A 13,084-nucleotide genomic window follows, 5' to 3' on the forward strand; every position below is an offset into this window, starting at 1 on the left:
GAAATGCTCTCTTTCTGCCTTTCTGCGGCAGGAAACAGGAACCAAACCTCATTGACATTTTGTTCGATTTTACCTTAGACTGCAGTTTGACAAGACTCTGATCTTCTCTCATTCTTGTTCCCACTCATGTGCTACTAAACTTCATGTCATGATGCTGCCTATGCAGTATCATATCCATCACACCTTGATGCAAAGCAAAGTGAACGAGTCACGCTGACATGAAGATGAAATGCTCACAGATCACAGAGGAGGGAAGGCTGAAGGATCCGCACTGTCAGAAAGTTCATTTAAAAATCTGTAAAAGAAACAAGTTTGGACACTACAGAGTGACAGAAAGCTGTGCACTATGCTGTGGTTGTTAGCAGAGCTTAAAGTTGAGATATGGCGGGTGTGGCAACCCTTAGATTGCCTGCAGAGTGGTGAAAATGATCACTTCACAGAGTAATTTGCACTGTGAGCTCCTGTAGATTCCTCTTTGTGTGCAGGCTGTGGTCAGCTGACTTGCTGCTGCTGCTGCTGCTGAGGTTTCCTGTCCTTTGTGGACAGTTTTTAACCAGCTGAATTCAATAAGTTAAAAATAGATGTTATATGAGCTTCAACAGCCGATTTCCAGCACTGTATGAAGGTGGTATACAAATCAGAATTCAGTGAGCCACTCTAATCAGCATCGTCATCTTAAATTTAGACTGATGTCTGCCACTTGATGTAACCTTCAAGTAACCTTGACCATGAACACCACAGTCTGCGAACGTCACCACAATACTGCAAACTAATCAGTTCAGTCTGCAGTAAACGCCAAACTGTCTCTGTGTTCACGCAACATTCCACATGACAGGTAAGAACACAAACTGAGAAACACATCATATCTGATTTAACTCCTTTTAAAGTGTTGTTTTATGGTAGTGACCGCCAAGTCTTCAGCTAAAGCTAACCGCATGCTATTTGGAGACTAAACTTGACAAGTCAGTAGTTTTAAATATGTAAGACAACGTGCAAAACATATTCTGCATCGCAGGCCTCCAAAGATAAGGATCAGAGACTGTTATTTCTGAGAGGGTGATACAGCTGTGGGACCATAGGTCACCATGTGCTGGTGGCAGGGCGCCGTTATGTGTCACTGATTTGCGTTGACAACCAAGAGTCATCCACACTGAGTGAACAGAAAACTGGATTCTTGACTAGTTTTCAGCTCTCCTGTGGAACGAGGACTTTCCATCGGTTATATTGAGAGCAGGAATCTGGCGTGATGCTCATCTAGAGAATCATGAGCTGATTAAATCAAATTGAAACTCATTCTTTAGGCTGTGTGCCGCGCTCTGACGCAAGAGAGAAGCACGCTGAAGTGAGAAAGCTTTCAGTAGAGACGAGTCTTCGCTCGGATTGAACAGCCCTGATCAATCAGTCAAATCAAAGAGATGCTGGAGGCCTCCAGTCTGCAGCTCAGGCACCATTTATGGAGGTTAAAGCAGAACGTGCAACACACACACACACACACACACACACACACACACACACACACACACACACACACACACACACACACACACACACACACACTTCCTCAGTAACTGAACTCTTGCTTTCTGACTCAAGTTGAAAGAAGTCGAAGCGAGTGAGAGAAGAGGAAGTGGTGTTCTCCTCAGTCTCACACACACTTTACTGCACTTTAAGTACTATCAAGTGTGTGTGTGTCCTTATATGGAGAAGCACAGTGAAGTGAAGTGTGTGTCTGTGTGCACGTGTGTGATGGCACGCTCACACGTTTAGAGCATGTAAATTGACTTTTTATAGACGACACTTGTCGAGTTTAATGGGAAACAGAAAATTTAAACTGTGCTCAGTGTCTTCTTTAAAGGCCACACCCACTTCCTACCACTAGATCGTTCTTCCTGTGACACACAAACACACATGCACACCTCCTCCACCCTTCCACCTCTGCAGAGTTGAACAGATGCTCTCACCTCATTTAGAGGAGGAGGAGGAGGGGCATCACACTAAGGAAGATGCTTCAAATATGGTGTTTTTTTAGTCTCTTTGTAGTTGCTCGCTGCTTTTTTACTAAACTGTGACTTTCTAACAGGAAGTAAAGACGCGTTCATGCAGGGACTCAGAGCGATAGGCATTGATGCAGACTTTGTACAAGCAGTGAGTGCTTTGTGGTAAAAACAATAAAACACGGGGAAAAACCCCTGAGTTTAAATGTGTGTGAGGACTGAGAGCTACATGATGGCGGAGGTTCAACTCTCAATCTGAAGCAAAGCTGCAGTTTTAAGGCCTCTGTGAGCATTGAAATGAATTCAGGATCTGTTTCAAAATATCTGCCCGTAGGTGTTGTTTCTAGAAGGACTTGGATTACATTCAGGGTGAAGACACGGCCTGCCTGAACACGACTGCCCCCCCTCACACGCCCGTGATGACCCAACACAACAGCACATCAGTGTTGAAACGACCGCTTGTTTTGTAATTTTGTGTCTTAAAAGCCATTTCACACCATCCTATCACTGCACAGAAGTCTTGAGCCATCCCTTGAAAATTAAAAATGAGTACAGTGATTTATTGAAACACCAGCAAACAAGCAGGAAATATGGAATATGGGGCAGAAACAGAGTTTTTACAGTTCTGACCAGCCTTCTGAGCAGTTCACATAATTTCTTTTAAAACTTTCAATTCTAAGTTATAATAGTGTTCAATTTGAAACCTATTCTAAACATATCTGTCCGTCTTCTATAGCTTGTAGTCGGATTCATTTAATCTCCTTAGTTATCGCAACATGTTTATCAACACATTAAATCACATTTCCTTTTAATTAGAAAAGGTGTTATTACAACATGTTCCCTTTTTGGGGGGTTTTAATTTGACGTGTCGTAGCCACAGTACTGAGGGCTTCCCTTTTCTTTTTATATAATAAACATTTGGTCTGAGTCACTGCAGCCTTTCAGCCTGAACTCTCTGAGGAGCTTCCTGTAATGTCTTTAAGTATCTTCAGGGATAGTTCTCCGGGTTTTTGAAGAACATTTAAAGCTCTTTTTTTGGATGTTTCTTCCTTTTGTTACATTCTGTCAAGCTACGCTGACGTCCGGGCTCTGATAGTGTTCACCGCACTGGCTTTGTGTTTGGCATCGTTGTCTGAAAATAAAGCTGCTGCCAATCAGATGCTTTCCAGATGGTATTACAAGATGGATTAAAACATGATGGTACTTTTCTGTTTTCATCATTCATCACTTCAACACACCTGTTCCAATCATTTCCACTCCCCTCCTTTCCCCTCCTACTGAACTGCCCTCCTGGATTTTTTTCTTAAGGTCATGACTTTCAGATACTGTTCATCTGCTGGAGATTTTTAGGCCTCACATTTCTTCTTTATCCTCCACTGGGCCAGTTTTAGATTCAGCTAAACAAATTGTACTGAGGGTTGTTTTTGTGACAGGCTGCTGGTAACAAATGACCCAAAGATACAGTTTAAAACTGGTTCTTTGCTAAGTTGCCTGTAGGCACAACGCTGGTCCATTCACTGTGTTGGGAGCCTTGGTTACAGTTGAATGATTCGCAAGTCAGAATTAAACATTCCTGTGAAAATGTTTAGGTACAAGGACTGGACTGAAAATTAGTGAAAAAGCAGTCAGTGTCCAAAGAAGTCATTGACACCCAGAAAGCTTCCGAATCTCTGCTTAAAACCACTTGAAAAATCAGAAGAAAGTTAAATCCTTGGAGGCAAAATGTAGAGAAATACCAGGTGACTCAAGACTTTTGCACAGTAATGTCTGACTTGTACTGATTTTTCTGGAAAGAGCTGTATGTGAGGAAGTGTTTTAGATCTACACCTATGTGTGGATTGTGGTCACTGAAGCGTAGCTGGGCCCAGCACACAGTGAACACACCAGTCAAACAAACTGAAGGTCAAAAGAGCTCGAGCACAGATCACCCAACAAAGATGGAGGAGAAGTGAAGAGTGATCCTTAAGGTTCGAGCTTAGTGAAAGGGTCATGCTGAGCGGGCATGATGGAGGGTTGAGCTCATGTGACACTGAATTGAGGGCTAACAGGTCATCATAGAAAGACAAAGGTTTTTAAACATGACAGAAACATTTAATCTTTATTAGGACCTTCTATAGGTTTAGGTGATCAGTGTGGTGTTGTCTAACAGAGATGTCATGAAAATCCTGATCCTCTGTCCAACCTCGTTTAGATGACTATCACAGCAGGTGTAAAACACCTTTTCTGAAGCTTTTAATCTGAAACTTTTCTTAGAGCCATTAAACTGTATTTCCCTTTTCATGGCGTCTTAGAAACTTCTTAGGAACCTACTACTTATTTCTTCTTTCCAATGTGTTTTTCTGGGGATTTTAATTGTTTTAAAACTGTTGATTTTCTAATGAACCCTTTTCCAGCACATTTTACTTTGCTTTAAATGCTGAGCTTTTAATTTGAAAGTTGACTTAGAGCTATAACATCATCTTTTCTTCTTCTGTGGTTTTAAATTGTTGTTTTTTTATTTTTGTATATTACATCATATCTATTAACATATTAAATCAAGTTTCCCTTTAATATAAAACATTTCTGGTGTCACTGTCACATGTTCCCTTTTCTGGAGCTTTTAATGTGACATGTTGCAGCTCTGGTACTCTGTGCTTCCGTTTTCTTTTAATATTAAACCTTGGGCTCGAGCCACTGCAGCTTTTCCAGACCACATTAAATAATCCCACTGCAGACTCTGACATATTTGGGTTTAATGTCAGGGGATGTTTGTGGATGAAAGTTATGATAGATGAAAGTTTTGGTAGGACACATGATGTGGACAGTCTGGCAATCACAGAATATTCTAGTCTAAAACTCCAGACAGCTCTGGAGAAAGTTTCAGAGTAAAAGCCCTGGAGTGTTTTACATGTTATTCTGTTGGATTAAATCTGACGGAGCTGATTCATAAACACTTCACTGCCAGGTATCAGGTGACCTGCAGAGACTGATCCTACAAACACTCAGAAACAGAGTAAACCAAACTGCACCACAGTGATCAGACGAAACCTTCCTGACATGAACACAGCTCCTCAGTAAAAACTGTGAACCAGCAGAGAGACTACACCCAGCACCATACACCACCTCTCTGACACAGTACACCCTCGAGCAGGTGGTGTCCCCATAAACAGTCTGAGAAGCTCTGATTATTTACTATGTTCAAACAAACTGAGTGTCCACAAACGTCTGAGCTCACAGTGAGAGCTGCTGGCACAGTTTGGAGGTGTTCTGCCCCCTGCTGGACACACAGAGCTACAACATGAGGATCAGAGGAGGCTGGTGCTGCTTCACCTTTAGACACAAGAAGGAGGTCAAAATATTTAACAAAAGAGATTGTTTTAAAACCTGTAAAGGGGGAAATCCTGACGAACCAATCCACAACCAGAAAAAGAAGACTAACTCTGTAATGGTCCAATCAGGCGTCAGCTCTGTCAGTGTACAGTCCCAGATAGCAAGACGACATTGAATTGATGTTGATTTTTCATCCGATCCGTTGTTATGGTCAGGGTTGAAATGCCACTGTTGTAACAACATTGAAATACTGTGGTAAACCGACTGTGGTAAATCTTACTATAGGGACGTTGTAATGATGTTGATTTGCCGTTGTATTTTTGTCATTGATATTTGATCTATTTGTAGTCGACCAGGTGACAACAACAATGTCGAGAAAACGTCTATTTATAGTTGACCTTCATTCCGCGCCGGCCACCATCAAAAAGCCATCGATTTGTAGTTGAGCGTTAAACTGTTCTGGTCTGACAGCATCGTTAACATCTTTTGTGAGGTCGCATCTGTTTCAAAGAACAATTCTAGAAAGATTAATGGCTTAAGCAGTGAGAGGCGAAAAACTAATATATCCATAAGTGATGGTGTAACATTCTGCATTCAAGTATAAGTTGTTCTAACTGCTAAAAGTGTTTGCTAGTTTTTGCCTGTCACATATATTTGATATTTGTATATGTAGCTTGCCATCACCAGTGTGTGAATTGTGTGTGAATGGGTGGATGACTGGTTGTGTAAAGCGCTTTGGGGTCCTTGGGGACTAGTAAAGCGCTATACAAATACTGTCATGGTCCCTGTGCCTCCCCGGCCAGCCCAGTGATGCCACAAGCGTTTGTTGTTTTTCTCTCGCTCTCTCTCTCCTACCTGTCTGCCTGGGCGGAGCTCTGATTGGGCTCCCGCCCTTGGCCCACGCACCTGCAGCTGATCTCGGGTGAATTGCAGTTCTCTGGCTCTTAAGGCTGGGGCTCTGAGCTATTCATTGCTGGAATATTGAGTGACCCTCGTCAGTATTGCCTGGCTTCATTGAATTAGTTGTTCCCGTGCTTGCCACCGACTTACCCTCGTCTATGTTTATAGGTTTATCTGGACCCGCCCGTTTTGATCCCTGGACCCCGTGTGTGTGAGTGGGTTGCCCGTGTGAGGAGTGTTTGGACGAGGAGCGGAGCGAGTGTGAAGACGTGTGTTTCCCCCTGTTGACCCCCGGGACCCTGGTGTCCCCCCCCCTTCACGTGTACATAGCGCACCGGAGTGTTTAATAAAGTGTTGTTGAACCGTGCTACTTCAGTCTGCGCCTGAGTCCGTTCCACTCCCGTGACAAATACAGGCCATTTACCACTGTTATCATCTTCAATGCCCTGTACCAACATAGAGCAGAGCAGCTATTTGAACACTACTCCAACAGAGGTCGATTATCTTGTTAATAATTTCACCTCCTCACTACGTACGACTCTGGATACTGTAGCTCCTGTGAAAACTAAGGTCTCAAATCAGAAGTATCTGACTCCATGGTATAATTCTCAAACACGTACCCTAAAGCAGATGACTCGTAAGCTAGTTTGTTGCTTTATAAGAAAGCCCTCCGCAAAGCCAGAACATCTTACTATTCGTCACTGATTGAAGAAAATAAGAACAACTCCAGGTTTCTCTTCAGCTCTGTAGCCAGGCTGACAAACAGTCAGAGCTCTTTTGAGCTTTAACGTTAACTAGTAATGACTTCATGAACTTCTTCACAAATAAAATGTTTATCATTAGAGAAAAAATTAACAGTAATCATCCCACAGATGTAATATTATCTACAGCTACTCTTAGTACCATCGATGTTAAGTTAGACTCTTTTTCTCCAATTGATCTTTCTGAGTTAACTTCAATAATTACTTCCTCCAAACCATCAACGTGTCTTTTAGACCCCATTCCTACAAAACTGCTCAAAGAAGTCCTGCCATTAATTAATTCTTCGATCTTAAATATGATCAACCTATCTCTAATAATCGGCTATGTACCACAGGCCTTCAAGGTGGCTGTAGTTAAACCTTTACTCAAAAAGCATCTCTAGACCCAGCAGTCTTAGCTGATTATAGGCCAATCTCCAGCCTTCCTTTCATATCAAACATCCTTGAAAGAGTAGTTGTCAAAGAGCTAACAGATCATCTGCAGAGGAATGGTTTATTTGAAGAGTTTCAGTCGGGTTTCAGAGCTCATCACAGCACAGAAACAGCTTTAGTGAAGGTTACAAATGATCTTCTTATGGCCTCTGACAGTGGACTCATCTCTGTGCTTGTCCTGCTAGACCTTAGTGCAGCATTCGATACTGTCGACCATAATATCCTATTAGAGCGATTAGAACATGCTGTAGGTATTACAGGTACTGTGCTGCAGTGGTTTGTATCATATCTATCTAATAGACTCCAGTTTGTGCATGTAAATGGAGAGTCCTCTTCACACACTGAGGTTAATTATGGAGTTCCACAGGGTTCAGTGCTAGGACCAGTTCTGTTTACATTATACATGCTTCCCTTAGGCAGTATCATTAGAAGACATAGCATACATTTTCACTGCTATGCAGATGACACCCAGCTCTATCTGTCCATGAAGCCAGATAACACACACCAATTAGTTAAAGTGCAGGAATGTCTTAAAGACATAAAGACCTGAATGACCTGAATGACCGCTAACTTTCTGCTTCTTAATTCAGATAAAACTGAGGTTATTGTACTCGGCCCTGAAAATCTTAGAAAAATGGTATCTAAGCAGATTCTTACTCTGGATGGCATTACCTTGGCCTCCAGTAACGCTGTGAGGAACCTTGGAGTCATTTTTGACCAGGACATGTCCTTCAACGCACATATTAAACAAATATGTAAGACTGCGTTCTTCCATTTGCGCAACATTCTAAAGTTAGTTGGGTTTTTTTGTTGTTGTTTTTTTTGCCTGTCCCATTTGGTTCTTTTGCATCCGAATTATTGTCTAAAGGCAAAGAAAGACGCCCAACGGATTTACTTTACCAAATTGACCATCCCAGACTTGCTGTAATAGTCTATTTGATTCACCTTTTTTTGTTTATTTTATTTATTTTTTTATTTTCACTTGCTAGATACGGGACAGACTTGAATGAGGAAAAGAAACGGGAGAAAGGAAGAGGGGGAAAAAACAGCGGAGAAGAGGGACGGGGAGAAGGGCAAAAAACCAAAAACCAACTAAATAAGCAGACAAAAAAAATACATATATCCATCACCTGGATCACCTGCTGAGAAAGAAAAAAGAAAACAAGCAGAAGAAAACGAGAGCAATACAATAAACATCACAATGATATATGGGAATATGACAGTAAATACTAAATATTAAACATTATTGTGCAGCACATAAGATCAACAGAACACAGTGTGCTTTGAGGTAGGAGCCAAAAAGGGTGTAGTTTGTGGGTGTGATCACCCGTGTGTACACCTGTGAGCATGGACGCGCTTGTTTTTAAAAGGTTCCTTCGTGTAATGATCTGCTAGACGGGTGTGGGGGGGCCACAGCCCCGTCCTCCAGGGCATGAAGCAGGTATGGAGGAGATCAAAACTCCAGACATCCAGAGGCCCCCAGAACACAAGAGACCAAGGAAGACCAACAGAGGGGCAGCCGCGCCACTGTCCCAGTAAGAGCTGAGGAGAGTCCCAGATGAGGGCTCACTCAGCAGCCGCGGAACAGAAGCCAGGGGGGGTTGCAGTGACGCGCCCGTGAGCTCCGCCGGCAGCCAGCTGTGCCTGAGTGACCGAGCCCCAGGCCGAGACGCCGGGGGCACCCCACCCCCGAAGTGGCCCGAGCGAGCCCCAGGCTCCAGGCCCCGACATGCAGCAACCAAGGAGTGAGCCGGTGTGTACCTGGACGCCCATCGCCGGACACAAAGAACCACCAACGCACCGATGTCTGAGGGCATTAATTAATTAATGAAGTTAATTAATTGTTAATAAATTAACAATTAATAAATTAAGTAACGGCAGCGAGACAGAGCGAGTGAGTGAGTGAGAGAGAGTTTTTAGATGTGGGAGATTTGTGACGTTTAGTGTGGAGTGTATACTTAGTGTGTTGTGTGGTCTTGTGTAGTTGTTCTGTTGTGTAGTCGTTGTTTTGTTTTGTGTGTCAGTGAGGGCACTAATGAATGTCACAAAGGCACATTCACAACGTAAACACTGAGTAGAAAACCAGCGGAGTGATACACCTCCTGTTGTCAGGCCTGCAGGTTTAACCCTGTGCTGTTCTGTCTTTTGGTGGAAAACCATTTTTTTTACTGGCACATATAATTTTTGGGGCATCTTAATGCGACACCTGATTGTTCTCTCATTTTAGTTTTAGTAATAGTTTTAAATTCTTATACAAAATGAAAAAAACAGCAGGTGTATTGGCTGCATTTTTAGATAAATAGTTGTATATGTTTACAAAATGTACAATTATATTATATTTGCATTTCAAGTTATAAAAATTTACTCAACGTGTCTGTGGGGGGTTTTGTACAGTAAAGAAATACTACTAGGATTTTAAGTTCTTTGTGTGATTTCAGATCAGTAATAATAATGCAGTATGTCAGTGAAAAAAACAACTAAATTCAGTTGAGCTCAAAAGAATGATACCAAACAAGGCAAGGGGGAAAAAAATAAAATGAAACAATCTGAGGGTGAAATACAAACGTAAACTCAAAAGGAGCCACAAATGTTCGGTTGTATTTCAAACCTCGGTGGGTTAATCCAACAAATCATGAAAAATTAGGTTTAAATATTTGTTCATGACAGTGCAGATTTCTGACATTTTGTGTAATTTAAGCTGTAACAATGTGATTGTTTTCTAACAAAAAACAGTGAAACTTAAGTTAGACTTGTGTTTGTAAATGAAAGCCCCATGTTGTCAAAACTCACATGTTTTATGTAACTAAAGTGTTTAATTATGTGGGCTACAGACAATAATTAAGTTATAGACTATATTTATATGAAAAACATGTATACTTACTGCATTTGAATCATTTTAACCGTATGTAACCACCTGCATATGTGTTTGGGGGGGGAAAAAGGGCTTCGATTTTGCCAACCTCATGCCACCCTAAGAAAATTTCTCTAGATCCGCCCCTGGGTGGAACGAGGGACCAGCACGCACAGGGTGTGCAGGAACACGATGGCGGGGAGCACACACGGGAGTCTAGGCAGCAAAGGGGATTTTGTGTGCATCTGTTATTTACCTCACTGTAAACAAACGCACTGTTTTCACTAAAGAGTCTTTCGGGTCCTCCTTCCCCACATCCCATGGTTTGGGATGTGGGGATGTGGAAGCTGACTAATTTGCTGACAAATTTGCTAATTGACTAATAAGCTGACTAATTTGCTCCTAATGTCATGGTTTGCCATGGCAAACCATGACATTAGGAGCAAATTAGAGCTCTACGTGTAGAGCACGTAGGTTCTACAGGGATTTAATAATAGATACACAAAACGGAGCATGCCCATTCCGGCCGGCTTTAAAGGGTTAAAGTGAAACAGCAACATTTTACTCCTCCCCTCACGTCACTCAAATGCAACAAAGCAGGAAACAGGATGCTTTTCTTCCTTAGTAGAGAGGAAGAAAAACGCACAGAGAGACGCACAGACGATCAGACTGAGCTCAGACCAAACTAGCAGCTTCCTCTGAGTGAGTCCAGCTACAGGAGAGAAAAGTGGAAAACTCCAACACTGCTGCTTCAAGCTGCTGACGCTCCACACACTGAATGTGAGTTTGAGCAAAAACACGACTCAAAGGAAGTTTCAGTGAAGGTGGTAGAGGAGGGAGGGGAGCCAGGACTGACTGTACTTCCTGTCTGCTGTTTTCAGCTTCACTCACAGACTCAATGGCTTCCAGATCAGAGGAGGATCTCTGCTGTACGGTCTGTATGGAGGTCTTCAGAGATCCTGTTATTCTGTCATGTAGCCACAGCTTCTGTAAAGTCTGTCTGAAGAGATGGTGGAGAGAGAGACCAACACACGAGTGTCCACTTTGTAAGAGAAGATCTTCAAAGAAGCATCCACCTTCAAACAAGGCTTTAAAGAACCTGTGTGATTTGTTCTTACAGGAGAGAGATCAGAGAGCTTCAGAGGCTCTCTGCAGTCTGCACTCTGAGAAACTCAAACTCTTCTGTCTGGACCATCAGCAGCCAGTGTGTGTTGTCTGCAGAGACTCAGAAAAACACACCAATCACAGATTCAGACCCATCGATGAAGTTGCACAACAACACAAGAAACTTCAGGAAACTCTGGAGCCCTTAAAGGAGAAGTTAAAGGTTTGTGAAGAAGTTCAAGTGAAGTTTGATCAAACAGCAGAACACATTAAGGTCCAGGCCCGACACACAGAGAGGCAGATTAAGGAGCAGTTTAAGAAGCTTCACCAGTTTCTAGCAGAGGAAGAGGAGGCCAGGCTGGCTGCACTGAGGGAGGAAGAGGAGCAGAAGAGTGGGATGATGAAGGAGAAGATGGAGGCTCTGAGCAGAGAGATAGCAGCTCTTTCAGACACAGTCAGAGCCACAGAGGAGGAGCTGAGAGCTGAAGACGTCTCATTCCTGCACAACTACAAGGCTGCAGTGGAAAGAGTCCAGCGCTGCCCCCTGCTGGATGATCCACAGCTGCCCTCAGGAGCTCTGATAGACCAGGCCAAACACCTGGGCAACCTGACCTTCAACATCTGGAACAACATGAAGGACATGGTCTCCTACACTCCTCTCATCCTGGACCCAAACACTGCTGATCCAAACCTCATCCTGTCTGAAGATCTGACCAGTGTGAGAGGAGGAGAAAAGCAGCAGCTTCCTGATAATCCAGAGAGGTTTGATCATTCCTGCTCTGTCCTGGGCTCTGAGGGCTTTAACTCAGGGAGTCACAGCTGGGATGTTGAAGTTGGAGACAGTACACCGTGGGGACTGGGTGTGTTAGCAGAGTCTGTGCAGAGAAAGGGAGACATATGGTCTGGATTATGGATAATATGGTTTGATGAAGGTGAATACTCAGCATGGTCACCACCAGGTCTTCTCACTGCTCTCTCAGTCCAGCAGAAGCTCCAGAGGATCAGAGTGAATCTGGACTGGAACAGAGGAAAGCTGTCGTTCTCTGATCCTGATACTAACACACACATACACACCTTCACACACACTTTCACTCACAGGATGTTTCCGTATATTAGCACTGTTGATAAAGTGAAGGTGTGTCCGTTGAAGGTGCCAGTGTCAGTGCAGCAGATGAGTTGAGGATGATGATGTTTCTAATGTTGTTTCCTGTCAGTGAGTTGAAGCTGTTAAACTGCAGCTGTCCTCCTGCTGCCTCGTTGTTCCAAAGCTCTTTGTTTCTCTTTTAGTTCTCACTGTTTCTTTCTGTTTCTGCTGTCCACCTTTTCACATGGAAAATCATTTCACTGTTTCTCACTGAATGACTCCCCAAACTAGATTTGAAATTCTATCAAGTTTCTAATCATTACAAGTGATTCATGTTTCTATTTGATGTGTAAATGGAGATGATTTAGTTTGCTGGGATATGGACTGACATGTGTTGAATGGGAGGAGCAGTTTGTTGTTGTCTTCTTGTCTGTTTATGACAACAATAAATATGTTGTTGAAACAATGATTCATGTTTACCTCCATATATGAAATGTTTCTGCTCTTTGAATTCTGTTTGATTAAAGACTTTCTTCATGACACAAATGAGATTTCAGTGTATTAATAGAACTAAATAAGCTCAGAGTTGAAAGGCTGGAGTATTATGTACGTGCTTCACTGTCAGGATCTTCAGGGGGATTCAAAGGGA

General features: G+C 42.8%; 1 protein-coding gene across 2 annotated transcripts in view; it reads left to right on the top strand.

Moving 5' to 3' along the window:
* LOC120735056 (nuclear factor 7, ovary-like) overlaps positions 1–12,614 on the top strand; it is a 55,905-nt gene extending 43,291 nt beyond the window's left edge. The window contains exons 1-2 of one of the 2 annotated variants that reach the window (XM_040034230.1): positions 10,859–11,027; positions 11,129–12,614. In XM_040034230.1, the coding sequence (XP_039890164.1) occupies positions 11,146–12,531 (1,386 nt within the window). In that variant the 5' untranslated portion in view covers positions 10,859–11,027; positions 11,129–11,145 and the 3' untranslated portion in view covers positions 12,532–12,614. Of the gene's footprint in view, positions 1–10,858; positions 11,028–11,128 lie in introns of those variants that run through there. The other variant, XM_040034231.1, reaches the window with a different exon arrangement.
* Positions 12,615–13,084: the final 470 nt, after the last annotated feature.

This window comes from Simochromis diagramma, unplaced genomic scaffold (genome assembly GCF_900408965.1).
Source record: "Simochromis diagramma unplaced genomic scaffold, fSimDia1.1 OVJJ01000747.1, whole genome shotgun sequence".
NCBI classification, from domain to species: Eukaryota; Metazoa; Chordata; class Actinopteri; order Cichliformes; family Cichlidae; genus Simochromis; species Simochromis diagramma.